Consider the following 25,871-nt stretch of genomic DNA (forward strand, 5'->3'; position numbering starts at 1 on the left):
AAATGCACAGGTGTGGTAGGTTTCCCTAGGTGCTGGCTGAGCTAGAGGCCAAAATCTACAGGTAGGCACTCTGCAAAAAACACCTCTGTTTTCTATCAAAAAATGAGATGTGTCCACGTTGTGTTTTGGGGCATTTCCTGTCGCGGGCGCTAGGCCTACCCACACAAGTGAGGTATCAATTTTATCAGGAGACTTGGGGGAAAGCTGGGTGGAAGGAAATTTGTGGCTCCTCTCAGATTCCAGAACTTTCTGTCACCGAAATGTGAGGAAAATGTGTTTCTTTAGCCACATTTTGAGGTTTGCAAATGATTCTGGGTAACAGAACCTGGTCAGAGCCCCACAAGTCACCCCATCTTGGATTCCCCTAGGTTTCTAGTTTTCAAAAATGCACTGGTTTGCTAGGTTTCCCCAGGTGCCGGCTGAGCTAGAGGCCAAAATCCACAGGTAGGCACTGTTTTCTATGAAAAAATGTGATGTGTCCACATTGTGTTTTGGGCCATTTCCTTTTGTGGGCGCTAGGCCTGCCCACACAAGTGAGGTACCATTTTTATAGGGAGACTTGTGGGAACGCTGGGTGGAAGGAAATTTGTGGCTCCTCTCAGATTCCAGAACTTTCTGTCACCGAAATGAGTGGAAAACATATTTTTTTAGCCACATTTTGAGGTTTGCAAATGATTCTGGGTAACAGAACCTGGTCAGAGCCCCACAAGTCACCCCATCTTGGATTCTCCTAGGTTTCTAGTTTTCAAAAATGGACTGGTTTGCTAGGTTTCCCCAGGTGCCGGCTGAGCTAGAGGCCAAAATCCACAGGTAGGCACTGTTTGCTATGAAAAAATGTGATGTGTCCACATTGTGTTTTGGGCCATTTCCTTTTGTGGGCGCTAGGCCTGCCCACACAAGTGAGGTACCATTTTTATAGGGAGACTTGGGGGAACGCTGGGTGGAAGGAAATTTGTGGCTCCTCTCAGATTCCAGAACTTTCTGTCACCGAAATGAGTGGAAAACGTGTTTTTTTAGCCAAATTTTGAGGTTTGCAAAGGATTCTGGGTAACAGAACCTGGTCAGAGCCCCACAAGTCACCCCATCTTGGATTCCCCTAGGTCTCTAGTTTTCAAAATGCACAGGTTTGATAGGTTTCCCTAGGTGCCAGCTGAGCTAGAGGCCAAAATCTACAGGTAGGCACTTTGCAAAAAACACCTCTGTTTTCTTTAAAAAATTGTGATGTGTCCACGTTGTGTTTTGGGGCATTTCCTGTCACGGGCGCTAGGCCTACCCACACAAGTGAGGTATCATTTTTATTGGGAGACTTGGGGGAACGCTGGGTGGAAGGAAATTTGTGGCTCCTCTCAGATTCCAGGACTTTCTGTCACCGATATGTGAGGAAAACTTGTTTTTTTAGCCACATTTTGAGGTTTGCAAAGGATTCTGGGTAACAGAACCTGGTCAGAGCCCCACAAGTCACCCCATATTTGATTCCACTAGGTCTCTAGTTTTCAAACATGCACAGGTTTGATAGGTTTCCCTATGTGCCGGCTGAGCTAGAGGCCAAAATCTACAGGTAGGCACTTTGCAAAAAACACCTCTGTTTTCTTTCAAAAAATGTGATGTGTCCATGTTGGGGCATTTCCTGTCACGGGCGCTAGCCCTACCCACACAAGTGAGGTATCATTTTTATCGGGAGACTTGGGGGAACGCTGGGTAGAAGGAAATTTGTGGCTCCTCTCAGATTCCAGAACTTTCTGTCACCGAAATGAGTGGAAAACGTGTTTTTTTAGCCAAATTTTGAGGTTTGCAAAGGATTCTGGGTAACAGAACCTGGTCAGAGCCCCACAAGTCACCCCATCTTGGATTCCCCTAGGTCTTTAGTTTTCAAAATGCACAGGTTTGGTAGGTTTCCCAAGGTGCAGGCTGAGCTAGAGGCCAAAATCTACAGGTAGGCACTTTGCAAAAAACACCTCTGTTTTCTGTCAAAAATTGTGATGTGTCCACGTTGCGCTTTGGGGCATTTCCTGTCACGGGCGCTAGGCCTACCCACACAAGTGAGGTATCATTTTTATCGGGAGACTTGGGGAACGCTGGGTGGAAGGAAATTTGTGGCCCCTCTCAGATTCCAGAACTTTCTGTCACCGATATGTGAGGAAAACGTGTTTTTTTAGCCAAATTTTGAGGTTTGCAAAGGATTCTGGGTAACAGATCCTGGTCAGAGACCCACAAGTCACCCCATATTTGATTCCCCTAGGTCTCTAGTGTTAAAAAATGCACAGGTTTGATAGGTTTCCCTATGTGCCGGCTGAGCTAGAGGCCAAAATCTACAGGTAGGCACTTTGCAAAAAACACCTCTGTTTTCTTTCAAAAAATTTGATGTGTCCACGTTGTGTTTTGGGGCATTTCCTGTCACGGGCGCTAGGCCTACCCACACAAGTGAGGTATCATTTTTATCGGAAGACTTGGGGGAACTCTGGGTAGAAGGAAATTTGTGGCTCCTCTCAGATTCCAGAACTTTTTGTCACCGAAATGTGAGGAAAACGTGTTTTTTTAGCCAAATTTTGAGGTTTGCAAAGGATTCTGGGTAACAGAACCTGGTCAGAGCCAAACAAGTCACCCCATCTTTGATTCCCCTAGGTCTCTAGTTTTCAAAATGCACAGGTTTGATAGGTTTCCCTAGGTGCCGGCTGAGCTAGAGGCCAAAATCTACAGGTAGGCACTTTGCAAAAAACACCTCTGTTTTCTTTCAAAAATTGTGATGTGTCCACGTTGTGTTTTGGGGCATTTCCTGTCACGGGCGCTAGGCCTACCCACACAAGTGAGGTATCATTTTTATTGGGAGACTTGGGGGAACGCTGGGTGGAAGGAAATTTGTGGCTCCTCTCAGATTCCAGAACTTTCTGTCACCGATATGTGAGGAAAACTTGTTTTTTTAGCCACATTTTGAGGTTTGCAAAGGATTCTGGGTAACAGAACCTGGTCAGAGCCCCACAAGTCACCCCATATTTGATTCCACTAGGTCTCTAGTTTTCAAACATGCACAGGTTTGATAGGTTTCCCTATGTGCCGGCTGAGCTAGAGGCCAAAATCTACAGGTAGGCACTTTGCAAAAAACACCTCTGTTTTCTTTCAAAAAATTTGATGTGTCCATGTTGGGGCATTTCCTGTCACGGGCGCTAGGCCTACCCACACAAGTGAGGTATCATTTTTATCGGGAGACTTGGGGGAACGCTGGGTAGAAGGAAATTTGTGGCTCCTCTCACATTCCAGAACTTTCTGTCACCGAAATGAGTGGAAAACGTGTTTTTTTAGCCAAATTTTGAGGTTTGCAAAGGATTCTGGGTAACAGAACCTGGTCAGAGCCCCACAAGTCACCCCATCTTGGATTCCCCTAGGTCTTTAGTTTTCAAAATGCACAGGTTTGGTAGGTTTCCCAAGGTGCCGGCTGAGCTAGAGGCCAAAATCTACAGGTAGGCACTTTGCAAAAAACACCTCTGTTTTCTGTCAAAAATTGTGATGTGTCCACGTTCTGTTTTGGGGCATTTCCTCTCGCGTGCACCAGGCCTACCCACACAAGTTAGGTACCATTTTTATCGGGAGACTTGGGGGAATGCTGGGTGGAAGGAAATTTGTGGCCCCTCTCAGATTCCAGAACTTTCTGTCACCGATATGTGAGGAAAACTTGTTTTTTTAGCCAAATTTTGAGGTTTGCAAAGGATTCTGGGTAACAGATCCTGGTCAGAGCCCCACAAGTCACCCCATATTTGATTCCCCTAGGTCTCTAGTGTTAAAAAATGCACAGGTTTGATAGGTTTCCCTATGTGCCGGGTGAGCTAGAGGCCAAAATCTACAGGTAGGCACTTTGCAAAAAACACCTCTGTTTTCTTTCAAAAAATGTGATGTGTCCACGTTGTGTTTTGGGGCATTTCCTGTCACGGGCGCTAGGCCTACCCACACAAGTGAGGTATCATTTTTATCGGAAGACTTGGGGGAACGCTGGGTAGAAGGAAATTTGTGGCTCCTCTCAGATTCCAGAAATTTTTGTCACCGAAATGTGAGGAAAACATGTTTTCTTAACCAAATTTTGAGGTTTGCAAAGGATTCTGGGTAACAGAACCTGGTCAGAGCCCCACAAGTCACCCCATCTTTGATTCCCCTAGGTCTCTAGTTTTCAAAAATGCACAGGTTCTGATAGGTTTCCCTAGATGCCGGCTGAGGTAGAGGCCAAAATCTACAGGTAGGCACTTTGTAAAAAACACCTGGTTTCTGTCAAAAACTGTGATGTGTCCACGTTGTGTTTTGGGGCATTTCATGTCGCGGGCGCTAGGCCTACCCACACAAGTGAGGTATCATTTTTATCGGGAGACTTGGGGGAACATAGAATAGCAAAACAAGTGTTATTGCCCCTTGTCTTTCTCTACATTTTTTCCTTCCAAATATAAGAGAGTGTGTAAAAAAGACTATTTGAGAAATGCCCTGTAATTCATAGGCTAGTATGGTCACCCCGGAATTCAGAGATGTGCAAATAACCACTGCTCCTCAACACCTTATCTTGTGCCCATTTTGGAAATACAAAGGTTTTCTTGATAGCTATTTTTCACTCTTTATATTTCAGCAAATGAATTGATGTATACCCGGTATAGAATGAAAACGCACTGCAGGGTGCACATCATTTTTTGGCTCTGGGTACCTAGGGTTCTTGATGAACCTACAAGCCCTATATATCCCCCCAAACAGAAGAGTCCAGCAGACGTAACGGTATATTGCTTTAAAAAATCTGACATTGCAGAAAAAAGTTACAGAGTAAAACGTAGAGAAAAATTGCAGTTTTTTTCACCTCAATTCAATTTTTTTCTTTTTCAGTTGTTATTTTCTGTAGGAAACCCTTGTAGGATCTACACAAATGATCCCTTGATGAATTCAGAATTTTGTCTACTTTTCAGAAATGTTTAGGTTTCTGGGATCCAGCATTGGTTTCATGCCCAGTTCTGTCACTGACTGGAAGGAGGCTGAAAGCATAAAAAATCGTAAAAATGGGGTATGTCCCAGTAAAATGCCAAATTTGTGTTGAAAAATTGGGTTTTCTGTTCCTGAAAGCTGGGAAGCTGGTGATTTTAGCACCACAACCCCTTTGTTGATAACATTTTCAGGGAAAAAGACCACAAGCCTTCTTCTGCAGCTACTTTTTCCCATTTTTTTTAAATAAACAAAATTTTCACTGAATTGTGGCTAATTTCTTGGCCTCCTTCAGGGGAACCCACAAAGTCTGGGTACCTCTAGAATCCCTATGATGTTGGAAAAAAAGGACGTAAATTTGGCTTGGCTAGCTTATGTGGACAAAAAGTTATGAGGGCCTAAGCGCGAACTGCCCCAAATAGCCAAAAAAGGCCTGGCACAAAAGGGGGAAAAGGCCTGGCAGCGAAGGGGTTAATCAAAAGATATACAAATGACTTTGGACAACTTTCCCCCTCAAATAGTATTTATCGTTGTTTTTACCCTATGTATGTGTTCTTAGGTGCCTCCCTTCTGACTAGACATTGGTTCAGAATATTATTTTTCCCCACTTCCTTTTTCATGTTTTCGATATTTATGTCTCTCATATCTAATTTTTGCTACTGAATATCGTTAGGACAAGTCTAAAGGGAGCCATAACACAAAGTAGTTGTTTCATGTTGCAAATGATTACAATGCAAACACATATAGTCAAATACAACATATTTTTAAATGTTACAACAAGATCATAAAATAATATATATACTATTACTTACAGTACTGACATCTGTCTCCAGTGAACTCAGTCAGACAATGACAGGAAGGCTGATTACCAGGTGTAACACTGCATGTTCCTCCATTATGGCAAACATTTTCACATACTTTTTTGCTACAGTTTGGTCCAGTAAAACCGAGGGCACATTTACAAGTGGGCCTTCCTGTTAAAAAGGAAACATAAGAGAGTACATTTAATAAATTGAGAAGATATTTGTTTTCAGCCTGTACAGATCTTTCCATATTTCTTTGTCCCTAATGTCTATCACTATTCAGATATGAAGAAATAATTTAACAAAGAGTACTAGTATGGTATCAACATGCCAAAAGCTGATATTTCAGTGTATTTCATGTTTATTTTATTTATTGGTTTGATATCATACCAAGTATGCCATGAAAATCAAAAATCCCATAACATATCAGTAAAAAAGTGCAATAAGAATAAGCTTCATTGAACTGACAGAAAAAACAATTAATACTAATGTTCACATCTATGCCGACAACAATGGCACTACAACCCAGTATTTTAAATCAAAAATGAATGTACACATAACAATTTAAAAGGTAGTATTCAACCTTCGCCATCCCTGGTATCGACCACATGGTTATAGGCCATCCCACCCAGGATCCAAAAGATAGCAGCTTTTAATATATCAACAAATTTGCTTTTAAAAACAAATTGTGCAAAGGATGCAAAGTGTGCAAATCCATTTGAAACTTCAACGTCTTAACTTTGAAGGTTGGCAACCTAATAAAGTACTTACATGCCCACAATTGTCAGTATTGTGCAAAAAGCAAAGAACATTCTCTTACAAACCAGAGCATACCTTTCCAACCAGAACCCCTGAGATAGCAGCTATTTATTATATCAGCATTGGACAATTGTACAAAGGGCAAAGTAAGTGTACATCCACGTAATACTTAGATGGCCTGTATGTTATTAACCCAATGACTTAGGTGCTTCCCTTGTACATGCAATTTTATGAGATATCTCAAGGTGCCTTCTTCAGCTTTTAAGAGCCCAGTCTAGTAGTTAAGCACCGAATGTCTATATTTAAATAGTATGTTGGCTCTAGCCTCAAGACACTACTCACAGAGGCCCTGGGCAGTCCTAGCCATCTTTTCCACATAATTGTTACTACAATTTGCAAGCAGCTCACTTGTTTTTATGATGCTCTTTTTTTAATTAATTGCCCATGAATTCAATTCCAATTTATTTCGATCATCTCAGCTGTCTCCACTCAGTTGGAAAGAGTTTGTCCCAGGTACGTCTTCACCACAAGTAACTGATCCAACTCTGAACCCAAACAGCCTTCTGCAACCGCAGGCGGAGGGACAGGATTTGAAAAAGAAGAATACTGTTCCCGTCGGCTCCCTCTGCTTGTTGCTAACAATGGATGATATAGCAGAAGATCATGCTGATATATCGCAGTACCATAAACATCGAAACCTAACTACCTAAAATCATCCAATGATTTCAGTACTTCTTCTACCATTAGTCTCAAGTAGAAGTAAGCCCAAACATGAGGCCTGTCCGCAGAGAATGTTCTAGCCAGCTGTAGGATTGATTGAAAAATAAATAATAAACATGATCTATTGAACGTTCTTTCTGACCCCAAGTCTGCAAAAATGTCCACAAATTGGAGAGCCCTGACAATATCATCGTGGGAATAGGCCTGATTGAAAGTGGATTATTGGTAAGGGAAGGGAAGCACCTACACTCAGCAACTGGTCACAATCGCCCACTAGGTCCCGTCAATGTCTCAATAAATTAATCCTGGCTCAACCCTTTGTAGCTTGGCCATGAGCAGTTAGGTTTGTCTTAGGAGACAGGTTTGTTAAGCATTTAATATCAACAAAACAGTAAATAAGCAAAACACAACACACAATAAAACTCCAACTCCAATTTATCAAAATAGAATATATTTTTATCTTTAAAATGACACCACAATGACAAAAATCCAATGTTGGGAACCAAAGATATGAATTTTTAAAGTTTGGATGTTTTTTAGTGCCTAGAAACAAAAAGCGCCACTTGGGAGATCTGGTCGCACTCATCCGGGGCAAAGTCATAATTTGAGGCCGATAGCGATGGAGTACTGCTCGGCTACTCTGAGCAGGAGGCCTCAGTTAAAGATCTACTTTCACACTTAAAACATTTCTTAAAGATTTCTCACTGACTGGGACAGAGGACTGGGACAAAGTTACAAGTTGAGGCTGACAGAGTGTGGGAGGTATTGGTTAAATCTTCTATGTTCAGACTTAAAAACTTTTTCGGGAAATAATCCTCCAACCGGAACGAAGTTGAAAGTTGAGGCCAACCACTATGGAGCACTCCTTGGATACACTGTGCGCGAGGCCTCTATCAAACTTTGGATGTTAAATGAAGCTCATCAACAAGCTGTTTTCGATGCAAAAGTCATTGGATTGCCTTTCCACAAACCACTAGTTAATCCTGGAAATCTGGGGCTCCAGGAGCTTTTCAGCAGGATGAACCTGCAAGTCAGGCCGGGTTGCAGTTGACATTGGCTGGCTTGACTCTCACTATCGGATCAGAACACTTATAGAGCTTTTTTCTAAAATTGCTTCAAGGTTCTCCAAACTTCTCAATCTTCTTCCAGAAGTACTTTTGAGGTGCTCCATGTGTCCACAACTCATCCCAAGGTTGCAGAAGATGTGAATTTCCCCTTGGGGTTTAGGACTTCAACTCCCAGAAAGCACTGGTTCAAATCCTTACATGGCCATTGGTCAGCTGGGCTATTTCTGCAGGACTTGATGCAGGGGACTCTGATCAGCTCCTTTCTACCTGTAGCTTACAGGAAGTCCCTTTTTGAAGTTGCAGAAGCAAGGCAAAGTCCTTTTCTTGGTGAAGCCCCCAGTGCGCAGTTGGCACAGTCCTTCTGAGTGCTGGGTCCAGGTGCAGGCAAGGGGTCCAGCAGGGCAGCCCTTCTTCTTCTTGTCTTTTTCCAGCAGGGATCTGAAGTGTGGGGAAGCTCTGCCATATTTATCCTTGCTCCTGGAGTGGCATTCAGGAGCGTGCTCTTGTCCAATTATGTGCAGGCCACCAACCTCTTGGTTGACCACTTCCTGGGAAGTATGACAAAAATCAATCCCAGGGAGCAACCTTCCTCCAAAATCTCAAATTGGCAAAAATCAATCTTAAAGTTTAGATCTGGCTGAGTCCACCCACTGGTGTGGATAACTTTTCTTTAACACACCCCTTTCCAGCCCTCTCTAATCTAATCAGGTGGCACCTGGCTGTCTGGGACTGCAGGAAATGGAGGAGGTCCTGTTGCTGTCCCAAATGTCCTTCCCTCCTTTGATGTTCAGTTTGGCTGATCTCCCCCCATCTTGTTCTACCATCTGCTGAGGCAGATCTCCTCCCACCATATGCTTCCCCTGTTTCAGCCCTGGCCACGTCACACCTCATCAGTGCAGACCGTCCCAGGCTGCCAGAGAGTGACCAATCAGAGAAGGACACTACAGGGCTGAAGTTGGTTACTTTTAGGAAGAGTTCTAAGGGCCAGATTTAAAGAAAAATGGGGCAGCGCAGTGCTGCGTCAAAATTGGCAGTGCCTCGCTGCATCACTTTGGAAACACTGGGATGTGCGTATTTAAGGGAGTACGGTGCACTTCTGCGTTTCCCCCTGCGCTTGAGCTAAATTTAGCTGCCAGCGCCAACGCAGGCATCCTTGCACCATCATGCAAGGATGTCTGTGTTGAGGGGTGTGATTGTTTATGTGCGGGAAGGTGTCCCTTCCTGCACATAAACAATCACTAATGGTGCTTTAGTACTTTTGTGTGTGGTGTACAGTGCAGCACATACAGAAGTGTCAAAGCCTTATTTTCAAATGATTGTTTATGTGCAGGAAGGGACACCTTCCCACACATAAACAATTATTTCTGGCATTTTCCCTTTATATGCGTGCATCAGAATGCAGGACTATTAGTCACGGCCTCTGTGGCAGGTAAACCATCCTCTGAAATGAGAGCTTCAAGATCACTTAGGGCCACAGAGGAACCCTAGGCTCACCAACCTCAGTACTCTTATTGGTTGTACTAGTTGCAGGACTCCTTACATTGGGATTATTCTCTTCCCTACTAAAAGATACCTTCAATTCCTTCAAAATCACTGATAGACTATCTAAAATATGGTCGGAGCTGTCAGGATTCTTTTCCAATAGAGCCAAGATTGATTCCATAATTCGTACAAGACTCTGCAGGAATCTAGAAAAATATAAGCAGTCTGCTTAAATGTTCACTGAAGGGTTCAGCATTAAGTCCAAATGGTGGAAAGAGTACCCTGCTCTAAGATTGTCACTATAGGTATACTTGAAAAAAGAGCAATGGCCTGTTTCTGTTGTTTTGATATTTCAGGCGGGACTCCTTCCTTCAAATTGAGGCCAGAGGTCTCAGGTAAGGTATAATCCAGGCTGAATGAAGCTGCAAGGTGGGGGGGACAGGCTATACCTCAAAGATATTTCCTGACATTAAGCGCAGCAAGGACTGCTCCCCTGAAAAACACTGACCAGATCCAACCAATAGTGACACTTGAGATTGCAAATTATATGAGTTAGAAACAGCCACTGGAACAGCCAACATTCCTCCTCCCTGAGCCCCCAAAACATCAGTGATGATCACTTCCCACTTAAGCTCACCTGATGGTATTGGCTGTACCGAATTGTGCTGGTTTTATCATCGGGCAGTCTTTGAAAAAAGACTGGTAATTTACCCCCACCTTTAAAAATACCTAAATGGGGAGCTCTGTTACTCAACAAGTTTGCCTTATTCTTTTGGCATGACGGGATGGTCAATGTACGACCTGATCTACATTTTTAGCTGTCATTTTTAGGCCTGCTCAGGATACCTGCTGTAAGAGACAATTGCTTGGGCTCAAAGAGGTACAGGCTCAACTCCACTCAAAGGGATCTTACACAACCTTCACCTCTTCCTCCTTAAGAGACCAATCTTCTGTGCAATCTCCTGTGTGCATCCAGCCCACACGTCTCAACCAGGCCACCAGCCAACTTGTAACAGCAGAACCCAACCCCCCACCTACACTATGCAGCAGTGCAATGCCCAAAACCAGGACAGGACAAGACAACTGGCTACTATCCCACCCAGCCTCCGGCTCACCAAGCTCTACTGGCCACTCCCTACCCCCCCCCACTTTAAGGACAACCCTTCCCTTCCTCACCTACAAGACCTGCATATCGGGGAGCTCAGTTTCAGGGCAGCACCTACTGCACCACGGGGACAAGGAGAAGGGGATGCCTTGCAGACTGCGGCACAGGCACCTGAGCTGCTTGCTAGGACTCAGTTTGTCAGGGCTTGTAAAGGACTTTTAGTGCACATTCACAGGTTCTTAGGACTCCCTGTAGCCCCCTGTGGCCCCTCAGGGCCATGGCCAAATTTGCTAGCCCAGTTAATTTTATAAAGATGGAGCCATCCAGCAGGGCTGGCCTGCAACCTTCTCCTTACTCCTTGCAGCTCGTGACCTCAGCCACACCCACTAGCTTAACACACTCTGCTTTTTCCACTCTTTAGGGAACTCGGATATCTCCTTTACTGTGTTGAAACCAATTGTAATCTCATTTTCAAATGTGTTTGGCAGTATAAAAATAATTATTTATATATTTTGTATTGTCAATTAAAATAAATTAAATATGCAGTTTATATAATATACATATGATATTTAATAATGTATTGACATTCTGAGCATAATTACAATAAACATGTAATTTATACCTCAAATGTTAAAACATCTCCTAGAAGGGTAGAGTCCAGCACATGATTTGATGTAAAGGCTGGCCTGAAGGGGAGGAGGACGGGGATATGGTTACAAGGGTGCAAGTGGGGGATGTACATATTTCTGGGACATTACCACTAATTCTTCCAAATGCATTTTAGTTGTTATAATTCACAGACGTTTCAAGTACTTACACAAGTATTCCCCATCAATGTTAGCACAGCCAGTGCTTGACATTTTTGGATATTTGTTTCTTGGCCAGTGACATTCACCACGAAAAAGTAGCCATGTAGGTTTAGGAGAGCTTGAAATATTGGTGCATTCCATAAGTCATCAGACAAAAAGCACCAACATGAGCTTTAAAACTACAAGAAAGCAAGTTGGCATATCAGTCCCAGTTCTCCCTGATGTATTTTGATTATTGTAGTTCATAATTATTTCAAGTACTCCCAAGTTGAATTGTTTGCCATGCACCTGCCTGCTTTGGGCTGGTACTTTATCTAAGACACTAAGGGCCAGATGTAGGAAGGCATTAGCGCCTCGCAAATGGTGAAAAAGGCACAAATGCCCTCACGCGATGCAGAAACACATATTGCGAGTCGGTACTGACTCGCAAAATGTGTTTCAGACTCGCAAATAGGAAGGGGTGTTCCCTTCCTATTTGCGAGTCGCACCGCGATGTAGAGTTGATTTGTGACCGCGAAAGCGGTCGCAAATCAACTCGCAGTTACCATCCACTTGAAGTGGATGGTAACTAATTCGCAAACGGGAAGGGGTCCCCTTGGAACCCCTTCCCCTTTGCGAATGCTTACAATAATATTTTTTCAGAGCAGGCAGTGGACCACTGCCTACTCTGAAAAAAAACAAAACTAAAAGGTTTTGGTATTTTTTCTATTTGCAGCTCGTTTTCCTTTAAGGAAAACGGGCTGCAAAGAGAAATAAAAAAAACTGTTTTATTGAAAAGCAGTCACGGACATGGTGGTCTGCTGTTTCCAGCAGGCCACCATCCCCGTTAGTGCCTAGACTCGCTATGGGGTCGCAAACTGCGACCTACCTCATAAATATTTATGAGGTGGGTCTTTGCGACCCCATAGCGAGTCGCAGAAGGTGTCTGAGACACCTTTCTGCATTTCCTTTTGGGAGGAGCAAATTGCGAGTCGCTGGGACTCGCAAACCTACATCTGGCCCTAAAACCCATATATATGGGATTTTGGTGCAGGGCAGTGCAGAAAGTCACCTTGAATGGGCGAATTAGCTCCTTCACACCAAAACCACACTGCTCACCAGAGGAACCATGCAAGCTGGTGCAAGTTTGTCTCTTTGCAAAGCAAGTTATCGCAACTTGCAACCGTGAGAATCCAGTCTGCCCATCCACAACGCCTGACTGAGTCTAAGAGCCTGCGAGCCACCTCCAGCAATGCTCTCTTTGCTCCTGGCAAACTTCTTCCTCATGAATGGGGCTCAAATCTTTAGAAGGTAAAACTTCAGCAGAACTTGTCTTGCACTGTATTCCACCCACACTCCATCATGGTCAGCCTGAACTTTTGGATTTAACCTGGTCCAGCGTCACAAGATAGTCTGGTTGGCGCTATATGCTTATGAGCACTATATTTCAGTTTATTTATTTTTTTATTCAAAACTTGACTTCTACTTGTTCGATTTTTGTCATTTCACTCTTGTTTTGTTCATAAAATTAAACTGTATTTTTCTAACCTGGCATGGGGTCTTTTTGTGGTGTTTTCACTGCTTTACTGTTCTAAGTGCTTCACAAATGATTTGCACATTTCCTCTTAAGTTAGGCCTGCCCTCTCTTCTACCAGAAGGTGAGCACATGTTAATTTACAATGTTAATTTGACTGTTCCTCAGGATTGTGGTTTCTGCTTGGACAGAATGCAAACGTCTGCAACCAGAAACCCAATTTCTAACAATCTGGATAAGACTAGGGATTATTGCGAGGGAAAGCAGCTTCCAAATACCCTGAAATGGATGGTGGAAACAACTTCTGCCTCAAATAGAGAAAGAAGTGAAACATTCTCCTTAATAGCTGCAGCACTGGAAGGATCCAGGCCCAATAGATTTTCTGCAGAGCTTTTCAAACAAACTTTCTCCCAGGTTAGCACTCACATGTTCAAAATGTTTGAGTAAGCTACTGCACAGATGAAGTACAAGGGGACCTTTGACATGCCATCATATTATTATTAGTAATGGACAAGCAAGATATCACTTCAACCAATTTCACTCAAAGTAGAAATGAAAATTCTTCCAAGGTAGTGACAAGCAGACTTTTGAAAGGAAACATAGGGCCTGATTACAACTTTGGAGGAGGTGTTAATCCGTCCCAAAAGTGACGGTAAAGTGACGGATATACCACCAGCCGTATTATGAGTCCATTATATCCTATGGAACTCGTAATACGGCTGGTGGTATATCCGTCACTTTACCGTCACTTTTGGGACAGATTAACACCTCCTCCAAAGTTGTAATCAGGCCCATAATCCTGAATATCCTTAAGCATTGAGGCTGTGTGTCTCAAAGGTTCACTAGGCTAAAGCAGCATAGGCTTTACAAGTGACAGGACAGAACAAGAAATATATGGAAACCACTAGTGATCCTCTCTTTTGATGCTGAAAATGCATTTAGTTCCACCAACTGGGATTATTGTTGTTGGACTAGCCTAATATATGCAGCATCCACAGGCACAGTAAAAGTGAATAGAAAACTGTCATTGGTTGTCAAATTAGGCCGATTTATAAGATAGATATACACTGGAAACATGTAGGGGAGGGGTGGGGGGTGTTTGGGATATTTTTTAAGGGTATGGCTTAGGATCGGGCGTCGCGCAGGGCTGGGGTTAGTTTTTAGGGGAGGGGTGGATAAACGGCTTGGGCTGGGGGGTTGGGCTATTTTTTTTTAGGAGTGGGGGTAATTTTTTTTGGGGTGGATCGGGAGAGGGTGCGGTCAGGTAGGTAGGGCTGGGGCAGGGTTGGGGCAGTTTTTAGGGGTGGGAGTAGATTAAGGGCTTGGGGTGGGGGAGTTAGGCTATTTTTTTAGGGGTGGGGTAGGGGTAGGTGTAATTTTGTTTTTTGAGTGGGTGGGGGGTCGTGGTAGTTTTTTTTTTTTAAGGTTGGGGGTGAGGGGACCAGGGTAGTTTTGTTTTTAGGGCTGGGGGGGACACAGTTGTTTATAGGGTGGGGGTCGGGTAAGGTTTTAGTGCTCAGGGTGGGTGGGGGTGACGGGGTAGTTCCATTTTTAGGGGTGGGTGGTCGGGGTAGTTTAAGTATTAAGGGTGGGGTACATTTGGGCCTTAGGGTGGGTGGCATGATCGAACCAAGAATGCCATTCCCACACATGCATTTACTAGGCATGCTTTTACAACTAAAAATTGTTGTAAAGGCAAGCGTGGTAAAGGCATGCATAGAAACAATGCGGTCGTTGTCCCGAACATGTTGTTAAGGCATGCGTGGTTCCTGTATGTGTTGTTCCATCATACATTCAGATATAAACTCTTTCTCCAACTCTGTTTGTGCAGCCATGCTCGCATGCCAGGTTAGGTCAGCATCAGAATAATTGTTTTAGCTTAGATGGTAGATTGGAAGTTAAAATATCACTTCACACAGATGACATCTTTTTATATGAAGCAGACCTACTCCCCCTGACAACATCTGAACTACTTCACAGCATTTAGGACTGTAGAATGTATTGCAGTTTACTAATTAAATGGATTGGATCCATAGTCTTTAAGACAATGACTGTACCATAGGAGGCCTGCAATTATAAGTTATTAAGAGGACTACATATGGGTTATCGTACCATGGGATGGAGATCATAAGAAATAGAAAGGCTTTTCTTGACAGTAACCTTGAGGTTTTGCTACCTACCATTCAACAAGATGTAAAGCAATAGCACACATTGCAGCTTTCATAAAGGGGGCGGTGGCTGTCAGACCCCTTCACAGGGATCACAAGACTAACAAGGGCCCCAACTATGTTTGTTGATGTCATTGATGTACTGATATAACGTTTCAGACTGGCTGAAGTACACCCTTCCTGTGCTTGGCTCCCAGCAGACCCAGAGCAGGCAGTGTAAGGCACTTCATGAAAGCAGCGTGGAGGGTAAGGAATCAGAGCTCAACTAAATCATACAGTAGGTGAGACACTAAAATATAATGTTCACCCCAATGCATGTCTTTAAAAAAAAAAAAAAAAGGTATTTTATTCTTAGCAGAACTTAATACAGTAACAATATAGCAAGCAAATTTGCACTATGGAATCTAAGGTGTTCTCTACAGAATGCAAACATGGAAGTATTATTTATTAATTCTCAGACGGAGACTCTCTATTTTGCAGCAGAGCATCTTCCTAGTGTTCTGTGGCCCATAGGTCAGTACATACCAATTGAATACTCAGTTCTTGTGCAGGGATAGCAACGTTCAATAAAGCAGGTCCACCAAACTATGTAGTTTGCAGTCAAGGCCTTCATGCATATGGCATTGCCTGTTGTGTGGTATACTTAGAAATACCAAGCATGGGGATTTTCACCACATGGGGCAAGGGTCAGATCTTGTGCTCATTAGGGCTTGTTCAGAGAACCCTGCAGATATAGCAGTACTTCCATAAAGAAACCTCCAGAAGCCGGTCTTCTGCAGCAGTCACAGTGGAAAGAACTTCCTCCTTTGGTGCCTGTGTAATTACAAAGAAGGTAGAGTCAGCAAGGGATGTCTGCATCTTTTCATGATGGTGTCTGAACTGGGCAGTCTTTACTTTGCATGTAATGCTGTGAATACAGACACAACCCCTAAAAACTCAGGGGCATATATATCCTTGTTTTGCACAGAATTTGCATCATTTTTTGTGACGCAAATTCGGTGCAAAACTAACTCCATATTTATACTTTAGTGATAGACCTGTCTAGCGCCAAATTTATGGAGTTAAAGTAATTTTTGGGATGTGGAAACCTACCTTGCCTTAATTAGATGCAAGGTAGGAGTTCCTCTGCAAAAAATGACTCTCTGGCCTTAGTGCCATATTTATCCCCTGTGTTAAAATCAGGCACAGGGGAGGAGGGGTCAAATAATGGTGCAAAGCTTGCTTTGCACCATTATTTAAGTCCTGGGTGAGGGCAGGCGTTAGGTGACCTGTGGGCCTATTTCCATGGTAGAACACCATGGAATAAGCCCACAGGTGCCCTCCCCAGGCCCCAGGAAGACCCCCACCCACACCAGAGGGACAGCGGAGGATAACCCCATCCAAGGTAAGTATAGGTAAGTACAGGTAAGTATTTCTTTTTGAAGTACCATTGGGGGCCCTGAAATGCCCCCCCCTCACATGGCACTGGGTGCAATGGCCATGCCCAGGGGTCCCTGGTCCCCTGTGCTGGCCATTGGGAGGGTGGGCATCACTCCTGTCTTATCTCAGTCAGGAGTCATGTGGTACGGATGATTTTGCATCAGAAAATTACATTAGGCTGGTTAGTCATTTTTTTTTTTTTTTACTCTAACCTGCCTAACGTCATTTTTGGTGCAAAACCCCCTTCTCCCATACCACCAGCTCCACCCGGCTAATGTCATTTTTTTACGCTAGCCTAACCTTTGCACTAGCTTGCACCATTCCATAAATATGGTGCCCGGCTGGTGCTCAGAAATGGTGCGAGCCAGCGCTAAACTTTTTGGTGCAAAACTGCGTTATTGCAGTTTAGCACCAAAAAGTATAAATATGCCCCTCAGTCTTTACTCAGCTGTCAGACCAGGGAACGGTAGACCACAGGCACTTCACAGGTCTGCTCAGATGTCATCTGTGTTTTTTTTGCACCATCTGGACACCTAGTCACTGGGTTTTCCTCTATGGGCAGACAAAGTCCTGCAGGACACAACTCTCTCCTCTAAGTAGGCAGGCAGCTCCTAGGATCACTGGAAAATATACAGCTTCCTCCAGCAAGTCCTGCAGAAAACAAGTCATGTCCGCCTGCCTTCCAGGGACTGGCTGTCAGCAAAACAAGGCATAGAACACAGTGGCTCTTCTCTTAGAGCATAGAAGACGTTCCAAATGGAACAAAGTGGGTAAGGTGCATACAGGATTTTCATACAGGCAATGTGGACCCAGTGCCTGGGTTTAGAAACCCGTTTGGCATTGCTTTATTTCAAAGTTGATTTTTTCTCTCCTGATGGGTCCTTCGTACACAGTAATGGCTCCTCACTGCAGGCAGTGGCAGTAACGATGAAGATGCTTGCTCCAAGCATGAGTACCCACAAGATGGGCTCAATAAGTGTGAAGCATCATCATCAGCCTTCCAGCACGGGGCATTCAAAGAAAAACAGAAGAATCAGGCTTTCCCCTGAAATTTCGTTATCACTAGCAATTCGTGGACTTTTTAAAGGCAGTCCTGTCTCCATTCTTTCACACTTTTACATCTACAGTTACGTTCTCCTCGCCAGATATGCAGACAGTACACTTCCACTGTCTGGTGGCTGCTTCAGAACCTCCATCTTGTGCTATGTCAGACTAGAGCAAAGGAAAACTTACACACAATACGGAGTCCTGGTACCATACAACATATTTGCACCCATGCTTGGCATCCACAAAGGGTTTTTAGTGAAGGGCGTAGTCATGACCCATGCGTTAAACTTTATGTGAGCTGGTTTCTCTGAGCAAAGCTTTGGGCCTTAATGCTAATTTCATGCCTGGGCTTGCAGAGTACATGCGGGAAGTTGTGTCTGTGAGGCCTAATTAAAGTTGCTATATTGCTATGCCAGATTATCTTGCAGATGGGTCACTCACGGTTGAAATAAAGGTCCTTTACTATGAACGGGATCTAAACTGCAAAGGTATAGGCTATCACAAAAGTGCAATTTCTGAATGGTGAACGGTAGTGCACTTTTTCAAAGGTGTAAACTTACTCAAAATTGCTGATTGTGTAGCAGGCCTAATGTTTTAACTTTGAGTTTATGGTTAGTATTAACATTACTTTTGCAATGTAAAATTTAAATAAAAAATCATTTTCATTTAGATTTTCATTGACTGAGATTGGATTATTGTTTTGTATTTAGATTTTATAACTTTTAGTAATTACATTTAATGTAATTTATACCTTTGGTTTGTGTTGATGTAAGAGTTAAACATTTACAGATTAATAAACTGAATTTTACTTAATATGCACGTGCAATTTTCTATGGTGAACATTTGATAATTTTTTCCATTGCCAGTTTAACATAATCACAAATTTTGTGTACTTTTCTCCATCTTCGAATGAGGTACACTTGTTTGTGAAAATGCCAAGGTTTCCTCTTGGAGTATTATGTCATCTATATAAGAATGCGCACCAGCTCATAAAAATGAGTTACAGGCATTCAGTGCAACATATCTCATTAAATAAAACAGATGAATAGTTGGGCATCGTTCATATTTTAATCTATGTCCTTTCTGAGAAAAAATATAATGCATTCATGCAATTTAAAGGGTGTAGCCTGGTCACGGATAACCTAAGTGAGTGTACAAAATGCCTCTCATGTGACAGGCTCTAGTTGTGGCAGAAAAACAGAGTAATGGAATCTCCTATTTACAGTGCAACTCACATAACCTACTTCATAAATCATTGTATTAGTTGCGCGACAGGAACAAAACAAATGATTTGTCTCAGATTTCTCTGCAACATAATCTTCATAAGGGAATGCGCAAAACCAAATGGGCCTGGTATACATGACAGCTGTTTCTATCTGCTGCCTCTCAAGAACCTCATATTGCCTCCCTGGTTTTTTCAAGGGCAATCATGGAAATCGTGAAATGCCCTTTTCGCAGCTCTTCGAATTTTTTTTTTTATCTGGTTTGTTTGGTAACTTTCATCCTAACATCTAATGTTTTAATCATAATATCATAAACGAGTCTCCTAATTAACATGTGACATTTTCCTGTTTCAATTATTGTAGTTCAATTCTACTGTCATAAATGCATGAGTTTTAATTAAATGTGATTAAACTCTAGTTATGGAGTGCTCATAGAGGAATTTTTCCAAAGGCTCAATTGTAAATAAACTAGCAATTAATACATTCACGGTATACTGTTGGGATTTGTTTAACAAATGAACATTTCACCACATAATGAGATTCTAATACTTGCAAATATTTAATACGTTCATTTAGTTTAAGGTAAAATAATTTAAACCATGATAGTACAGTTTACCATATGATTATTAACTAGGTCACATAATAACAAATGAACAGCTATCAAATGTATGGTGCCTAAAAATGTATTTTTACATGAAAGACTATTAACTAAATACAGCTAGGAAAAACATGGGAAAAAGAACAATGATTCTGCAACAAAGTTCACCAGTCTTATTAATAGCGTTAACGTTGTTTTAAAGAAAATGTTCGTTCTATGTGTCCTGTAAAGCCTATTGAAGTGGAGAAGTGTTTAAGGACATCTGAAGTGCGAACAGGGGTTATAAACAGTGCAAAGCTTTACACTAATCTGAGTCCTAAGACTACTTTTGTTGAATAGCTTGAGCAGATGAAGTGAGAGATATTATGCTTGCTATGCATGGATCTCTTCACACACAGTATTCCTATTTCAGCAAAGTTCTATTAATCACCTGATTTAGTCCCTAGGAGAGATGCACCTCTAATTCTGGTGCACTGTTCCTTGCAGATACAACGAGCTTGCTTTTATATGTTCTACATAATGTACTTTGAGATCCACAGTGTAGTGAATCCTAGTTTGTTTTAATGGGATAACAGGAGTTAGCTTAGCAGTAGGCTTGTAAACTCGTGCCCCCGTCACCTAGTGACTTTTAACCTACTTAGCTTGCTCTGTCTTAGCTCATTTAATTATTTATTTCCTCTAAGATGGCTGGCTTGTTTATAGTTAGGCCACTTGTTATGAGTTTTATTATCAGTGTCACTGCGCCAAGGCGTCAAGATCAAGCACAAAAGACAAACAAACAGTATGTGTTCACACCTAGGGATTTTCCCTCTCTATACTTTCGAGGGATTGTTGGTATTAATTGCTGTCCCAAGCATGCCTGTTATCTATTGTTTTGAAATACACCTACGTCAGGGGACCTTGTAGATCTGTATAAATACATCACACTTCAGACAGATAATCAGAGGGATTCCGACCAGAGGGCATCGCCACCATCGCTGATACCGATGCTGCAGTCGTCTTGATGTTGACCCAGTCTTCGTGTCCCTACGGAGTCTGAGATAGAGACCTCATTCCAAGGTAACGAGGGTTGGGGGCTCCTCTCATGGACATGGCTTTGGAAGATTAGGTTTAGCAAACCCAGCTTTCCTTTAGGTAGGAGGTTAGGCCTATTCTCATTAGGGTATTAGGGCATATTCCATCTCATACATATATATATATTTCTATCATATATTGCAAAAATGGTGGGGGTCTTTATAACCATGACTCTCTTCTTCACAATACTGTTGCTTGGTATATTCATTATCCTAATCATTGCAGTTCATGCAACTTATCGCAAATGGCAGTTATGTTAAATATAAACTATTATAACTTCACTGCATCTGTGTTATTGCCTTTGTTTGTATGAGACATAATACATCTGTGAGAAAAGGGTAATTTCCGTTTAACCACGACAACCCTGAGATATCTTACTTTGAGTCCATGCGTAAGCGACTGCTACAAATCACCTTTTACTATTGTGTTTCTGGTGAGGTACTGCTAGTGAGCCGGTAAGGTTTGGACAACAGTTACAACTAGTTGTAGAAAGAGACTTGGGCGGTCATTTTGACCGCGGCGGGCGGCGGTAGCCGCCCGCCATGCGGTCACCGCCATTTGGCCACTCCGCGGTCAAAAGACAGCCATTTCCCGCCAAAGGAGCGCCCGCCGGCCCAGCGGGAAAGGCCCTGCAACACAGAGGCCGGCTCCGAATGGAGCCGGCGGTGTTGCAGGGGTACGACGGGTGCAGTTGCACCGTCGCGATTTTCACTGTCTGCTATGCAGACAGTGAAAATCATGCTGGGGCCCTGTTAGGGGGCCCCTGCACTGCCCATGCCAGTGGCATGGACAGTGCAGGGGCCCCCAGGGGCCCCACGACACCCGTTCCTGCCATCCTGTTCCTGGCGGTCAAAACCACCAGAAACAGGATGGCAGGAAGGGGGTCGGAATCCCCATGCCGGCGCTGCTTGCCATGGAGGTTCAGCCCTGCCAGGGGTATTCCGGCGGGAAACCGCCGGATCCCCTTTTCTGACCGCGGCTTTACCGCCGCGGTCAGAATGGGCAATGAAGCACCGCCAGCCTGTTGGCGGTGCTTCCGTTGCCCGCGGCCCTGGCGGTTTAGGACCGCCAGGGTCAGAATGAGGGCCTTAGTCACCTACAAACTAAAGTACTGTCATCCTGAGACCAGCAGTCTTGCTCAGAGCAAGAGTCCAAACTACGACATGGCGCCACCAACGATGGTGTTTAGGCACTAATTTACGGATACCCTGACTATCACTGTCTCACAGACAACAGGTACCCTAAGTGCCATTATACGGAGACGTCCGTGGTCTTTGGGAGAATCCTCCTCAGCTGAACGGGTAACACCTAATTAAGCTGTAGGTTGTTCGAGATCGAGCTCATAAAAATGGAAAAAAGAAAACTTCCCCTATTTTGGTGTTCCGTTTCTCTAAACAACTATGGCTGATACCATAGACATTCCTGCGAATGCTGGACATGCACTTACACAACATTTATTAGCGCATGGCCTTACAGAAGAGGGCGGGGATGCTACTCTGATTATAGAAGCGACTGAAGTATACCAAACAGAGACTTTTTACAGCTGGGTCACCTTTCCTGAGGCTGACCAAAGAACACATACATTTCACACATATGAAATTGCGAACGTACCTATAAGATACAAAGCATACCAGTATCATGAAATATCGCTCACATATTAAGAGCATCAGAACTGGTTTGAAGGCGCCCTACCACGTGTACTAAGACAGGTGAGGCTAGGTCCTTTAAGTAATGAGGGACCTACATGGCCTATGTTTGCCACATATACACCTCACCCAGGCATACAGAATATGCCGATCGCAGATTTACGAGTACTATATAATGAATTAGTGGCATTATATAGACGATTGGTTCAATTTGTAATGCGATCATTGAACACTACACCAGTGCGTCCAGCACCACCAGTAGCTGGTGGATATCAATTGGCTACTGGGATTAATCCACAGACAGTGCATACTATTATGGGTAAAGTGCCCATGGAACGGGAAAAAAATACCGTTCTGGATTTCCCAGAAAACAAATCAGCTGGAAGCTGTGTTCCCCCATACGGGGCCACAGGAAAAACATAGACTGCTCACTATGTGCTTGCCGTTTGGGATGGTTCCCTCGTGGATGAATGTGCCACATGGGGTACAGTCTTCGCTGTCGTTTATACTACCACACATGGTACCCCTACTGCCAATTTACTGGAAGAGTTAAAACAAATACAAAATGAGCATGGGGCTGCACCGACCCTGGATCTGGGGATGAAATTGATGCGTAACTTTGACGCCGTCTCCTCAATAATACTAAGTAATATTAAAGGGGAAGCGGTGGCACTGGCAATACGCCAGCGTCTCCGGGAAACTCCAAATATGGAACAAGAGAGACAGGTACCAAAAATAATTTCCGATACCTATACTAGTATAGGATGGGATAGTTTGGGAGCAAAACCTAAAAAATTGGAATTACCAAGTATCACCCATAAGGAAGGTACAAAGCAGGCACAAGAGGGCTCTAAAAAGCGCTGGGACAAACAAAAAGATTTCAAAGACAGGAGAAGTAAAAGAGCTGATTCTCCACATCCGGAGTACTCCGAACGGAGGCATAATCTCAGAAATAGGGATAACATTAGAACTCCAGACAGATATACTGATTCACGTCCTTCTCGTTCCTTTCAGGATGCACCGGATAAACGTAGCGAGAGAGGGGGCCATCAAAATCGACATCCGGAATACGTGAAAGAAAAAAAAGACTCGCCACAGTCTACCATTAAAAAAGAAGAAAAGACTCCTCAGCAAAAGCCACAATTTAAAAAGAAGAAAGTGGCAGCACTGACAGTTAAAAATGGCAGTAGTATTGAGAACACTGTTGAGGAACAAGAAATGAGCCGTGACTCTGTTGGACAGCGCGGCAGAGATGTCGCCAGAGTCTGAAAGATCATCTGGATGCGACAGCAACTATCGATTAAATCGCGGTTGAGACAGCGGATGGCCGCGTTCTCCCACCCGATCGGGTTTATAATTTAACAATACAGATAAAGGGAGACGTGGAACGCATTATTAGTGTGATATTTTGGGATGAACTTACTAGTGATATCCTGTTGGCTGAGAGAGACTGGCCACCTGAACATGTCTGCAAGCTCTCACATGGGGAACATGTCATTTTGCCTTCGTTTTCCGATCTTGTTCCGGAGGCAGACAAAAAAGCCTATGCTGCTGAATGGACTTTAGCGCAGGCACCTGCATTATACCGTAATCATGTAGGGTGGGACAAGGACTCTCCTTGTCATGTTTTTCCCGTTAGGTCTACACCCCACCCACAGCCACAATACTCTGTTAAGCATGAAGCAAAAGCTCCGGTGACGGAGATACTGTCACAACTTGAGTACCAGGGAGTGATTGAGCCCTGTACATCGGCGATGAATAATCCATTATTTCCCGTTGCAAAACCAGATCATTCATATAGAATAGTGGCTGATTATAGCCACTTAAATAGTCATACACACACATATGCTATACAAAATTCACACAGCACAGCACTGATAAACAATATAGTGCGTAAAAAATATAAAACTACACTGGATATATCTAATGCGTTTTTCTGCCAGAATTTAGCACATGAAAGTAGGGACCTAAGTGCATTTTCATTTGGCTCTCAGAAACGCTTTTGCCGTTTACCCCAAGGCTATAAAAATAGCCCAGGACTGTTTTCAGCCCGTTGATTCCGATGCATTGTCCTATGTGGATGATATCTATCTCCCTGACGACGCCCTCGACATTGATCTTGCGAGGGTCGATCGGATCATTTTGGGATTTGCAGACGTCGGTTATAAATTTAATTTTAGGAAAAGCAAGATAGCCTTTCTTAGTGTATTGTTCCTGGGATATGAGCTATGAAACGAGGGGAAGAGCCTGGCCCCGCATTTCCTAGAAAAGTGTGCTCAACTACAGCCTCCAAACACACTTAAGAAATTACAGTCATTACTGGGTTTCTTTAATTTTGGCAGAACATACATTCTAGATTATGCAGAACGCATCAAACATCTTTATGACTTAATTCAGCCCAACGTTTCTAGCAGACGATGGACGATTGAACACACACACATCCTTAGGGACATACAACAGGACATGCTTGAAGCTAGACACTTATACACATGTGACAATAAAACAAATTTGGTCATCAGAATAATTGCTGGTGCCCTTGGATTTACTGATGTCACCTTTAATGAGGGTGACACTGTGCCAATAGCATTTAAATCACATTTATACTCATAGGCTGAAAAACGTTTTGCACCTACAGAAAAGATTCTGACAGCAGTTCAGATGGCTGTCATAAAGGAGAGGCCACTTGCCCAGGGGAAACGCATTATTGTTGTCTCCCCGGTGCCGGCCTTAGAGGCTGTCACTAAAGCGAGTGTTCCAAACGCTAAGGCATTACATCCACGCTGGATTCAATGGGCAACGTCTCTGACCACCACTGATGTTGATTATGTGTTTGACCCCAGGCTTCAGACACAAGAATTTCTCCAGTATGAACAGGAGTACCCCGCTCCTCTACATATCTTGCCACTGGACAGTTATAATACTATCATTTATACTGACGGATCGGCACAACCGGCTGTAGGTACTAAACATCAATACTCGGCAGCTTGCGCAGCCGTGTGCGGGATAATGGAAGACGGAGTTTTCCATCCTCACAATACCTACACTCAGACCTTAGGGGACTGCACAGCCCAGTTGGCCGAGCTTAAGGCTCTTCTTCTAGCGCTCGAACATACTGAGCCAGGTACACAGACTTTGATCGTCTGTGATTCATATTACTGCATCCAGTCATACAATGAATATCTCAATCATTGGAAACTGAACGGGTTTAGAGATTCTAAAGGGAACACCATTAAACACAAAATGTTGTGGGGAAGGGTGGCTGATCTTCAAGATAAGCTACCATGTGTCCATGTAGTTCATACATTAGGACACCAACGTGTAGGAATACACGTTGCCGGCAATACATTGGCTGATGAAGCAGCCAAAGCGTCAGTAGCTACGGCTTCTGTGGCTGCAGTGACTCGTTCTCGGACGAGGTTGGATAATGAAATACTGGTTGCTGTTAAAGCTTCGGCTGCAGGCAAGACCCTTCCGAAAGGATACCCTACAAACTATAC

At 43.5% G+C, this 25,871-nt stretch overlaps 1 protein-coding gene across 1 annotated transcript in view; it reads right to left on the bottom strand.

Moving 5' to 3' along the window:
- LRP1B (LDL receptor related protein 1B) overlaps positions 1 to 25,871 on the bottom strand; it is a 4,500,992-nt gene that overhangs the window by 207,101 nt on the left and 4,268,020 nt on the right. The window contains exon 85 of the mRNA XM_069225083.1: positions 5,754 to 5,915. Coding sequence (XP_069081184.1) covers positions 5,754 to 5,915 — 162 coding nt within the window. The remainder of the gene's footprint in view (positions 1 to 5,753; positions 5,916 to 25,871) is intronic.

The sequence above is a fragment of the Pleurodeles waltl genome, chromosome 3_1 (genome assembly GCF_031143425.1).
Source record: "Pleurodeles waltl isolate 20211129_DDA chromosome 3_1, aPleWal1.hap1.20221129, whole genome shotgun sequence".
Lineage (NCBI taxonomy): Eukaryota > Metazoa > Chordata > Amphibia > Caudata > Salamandridae > Pleurodeles > Pleurodeles waltl.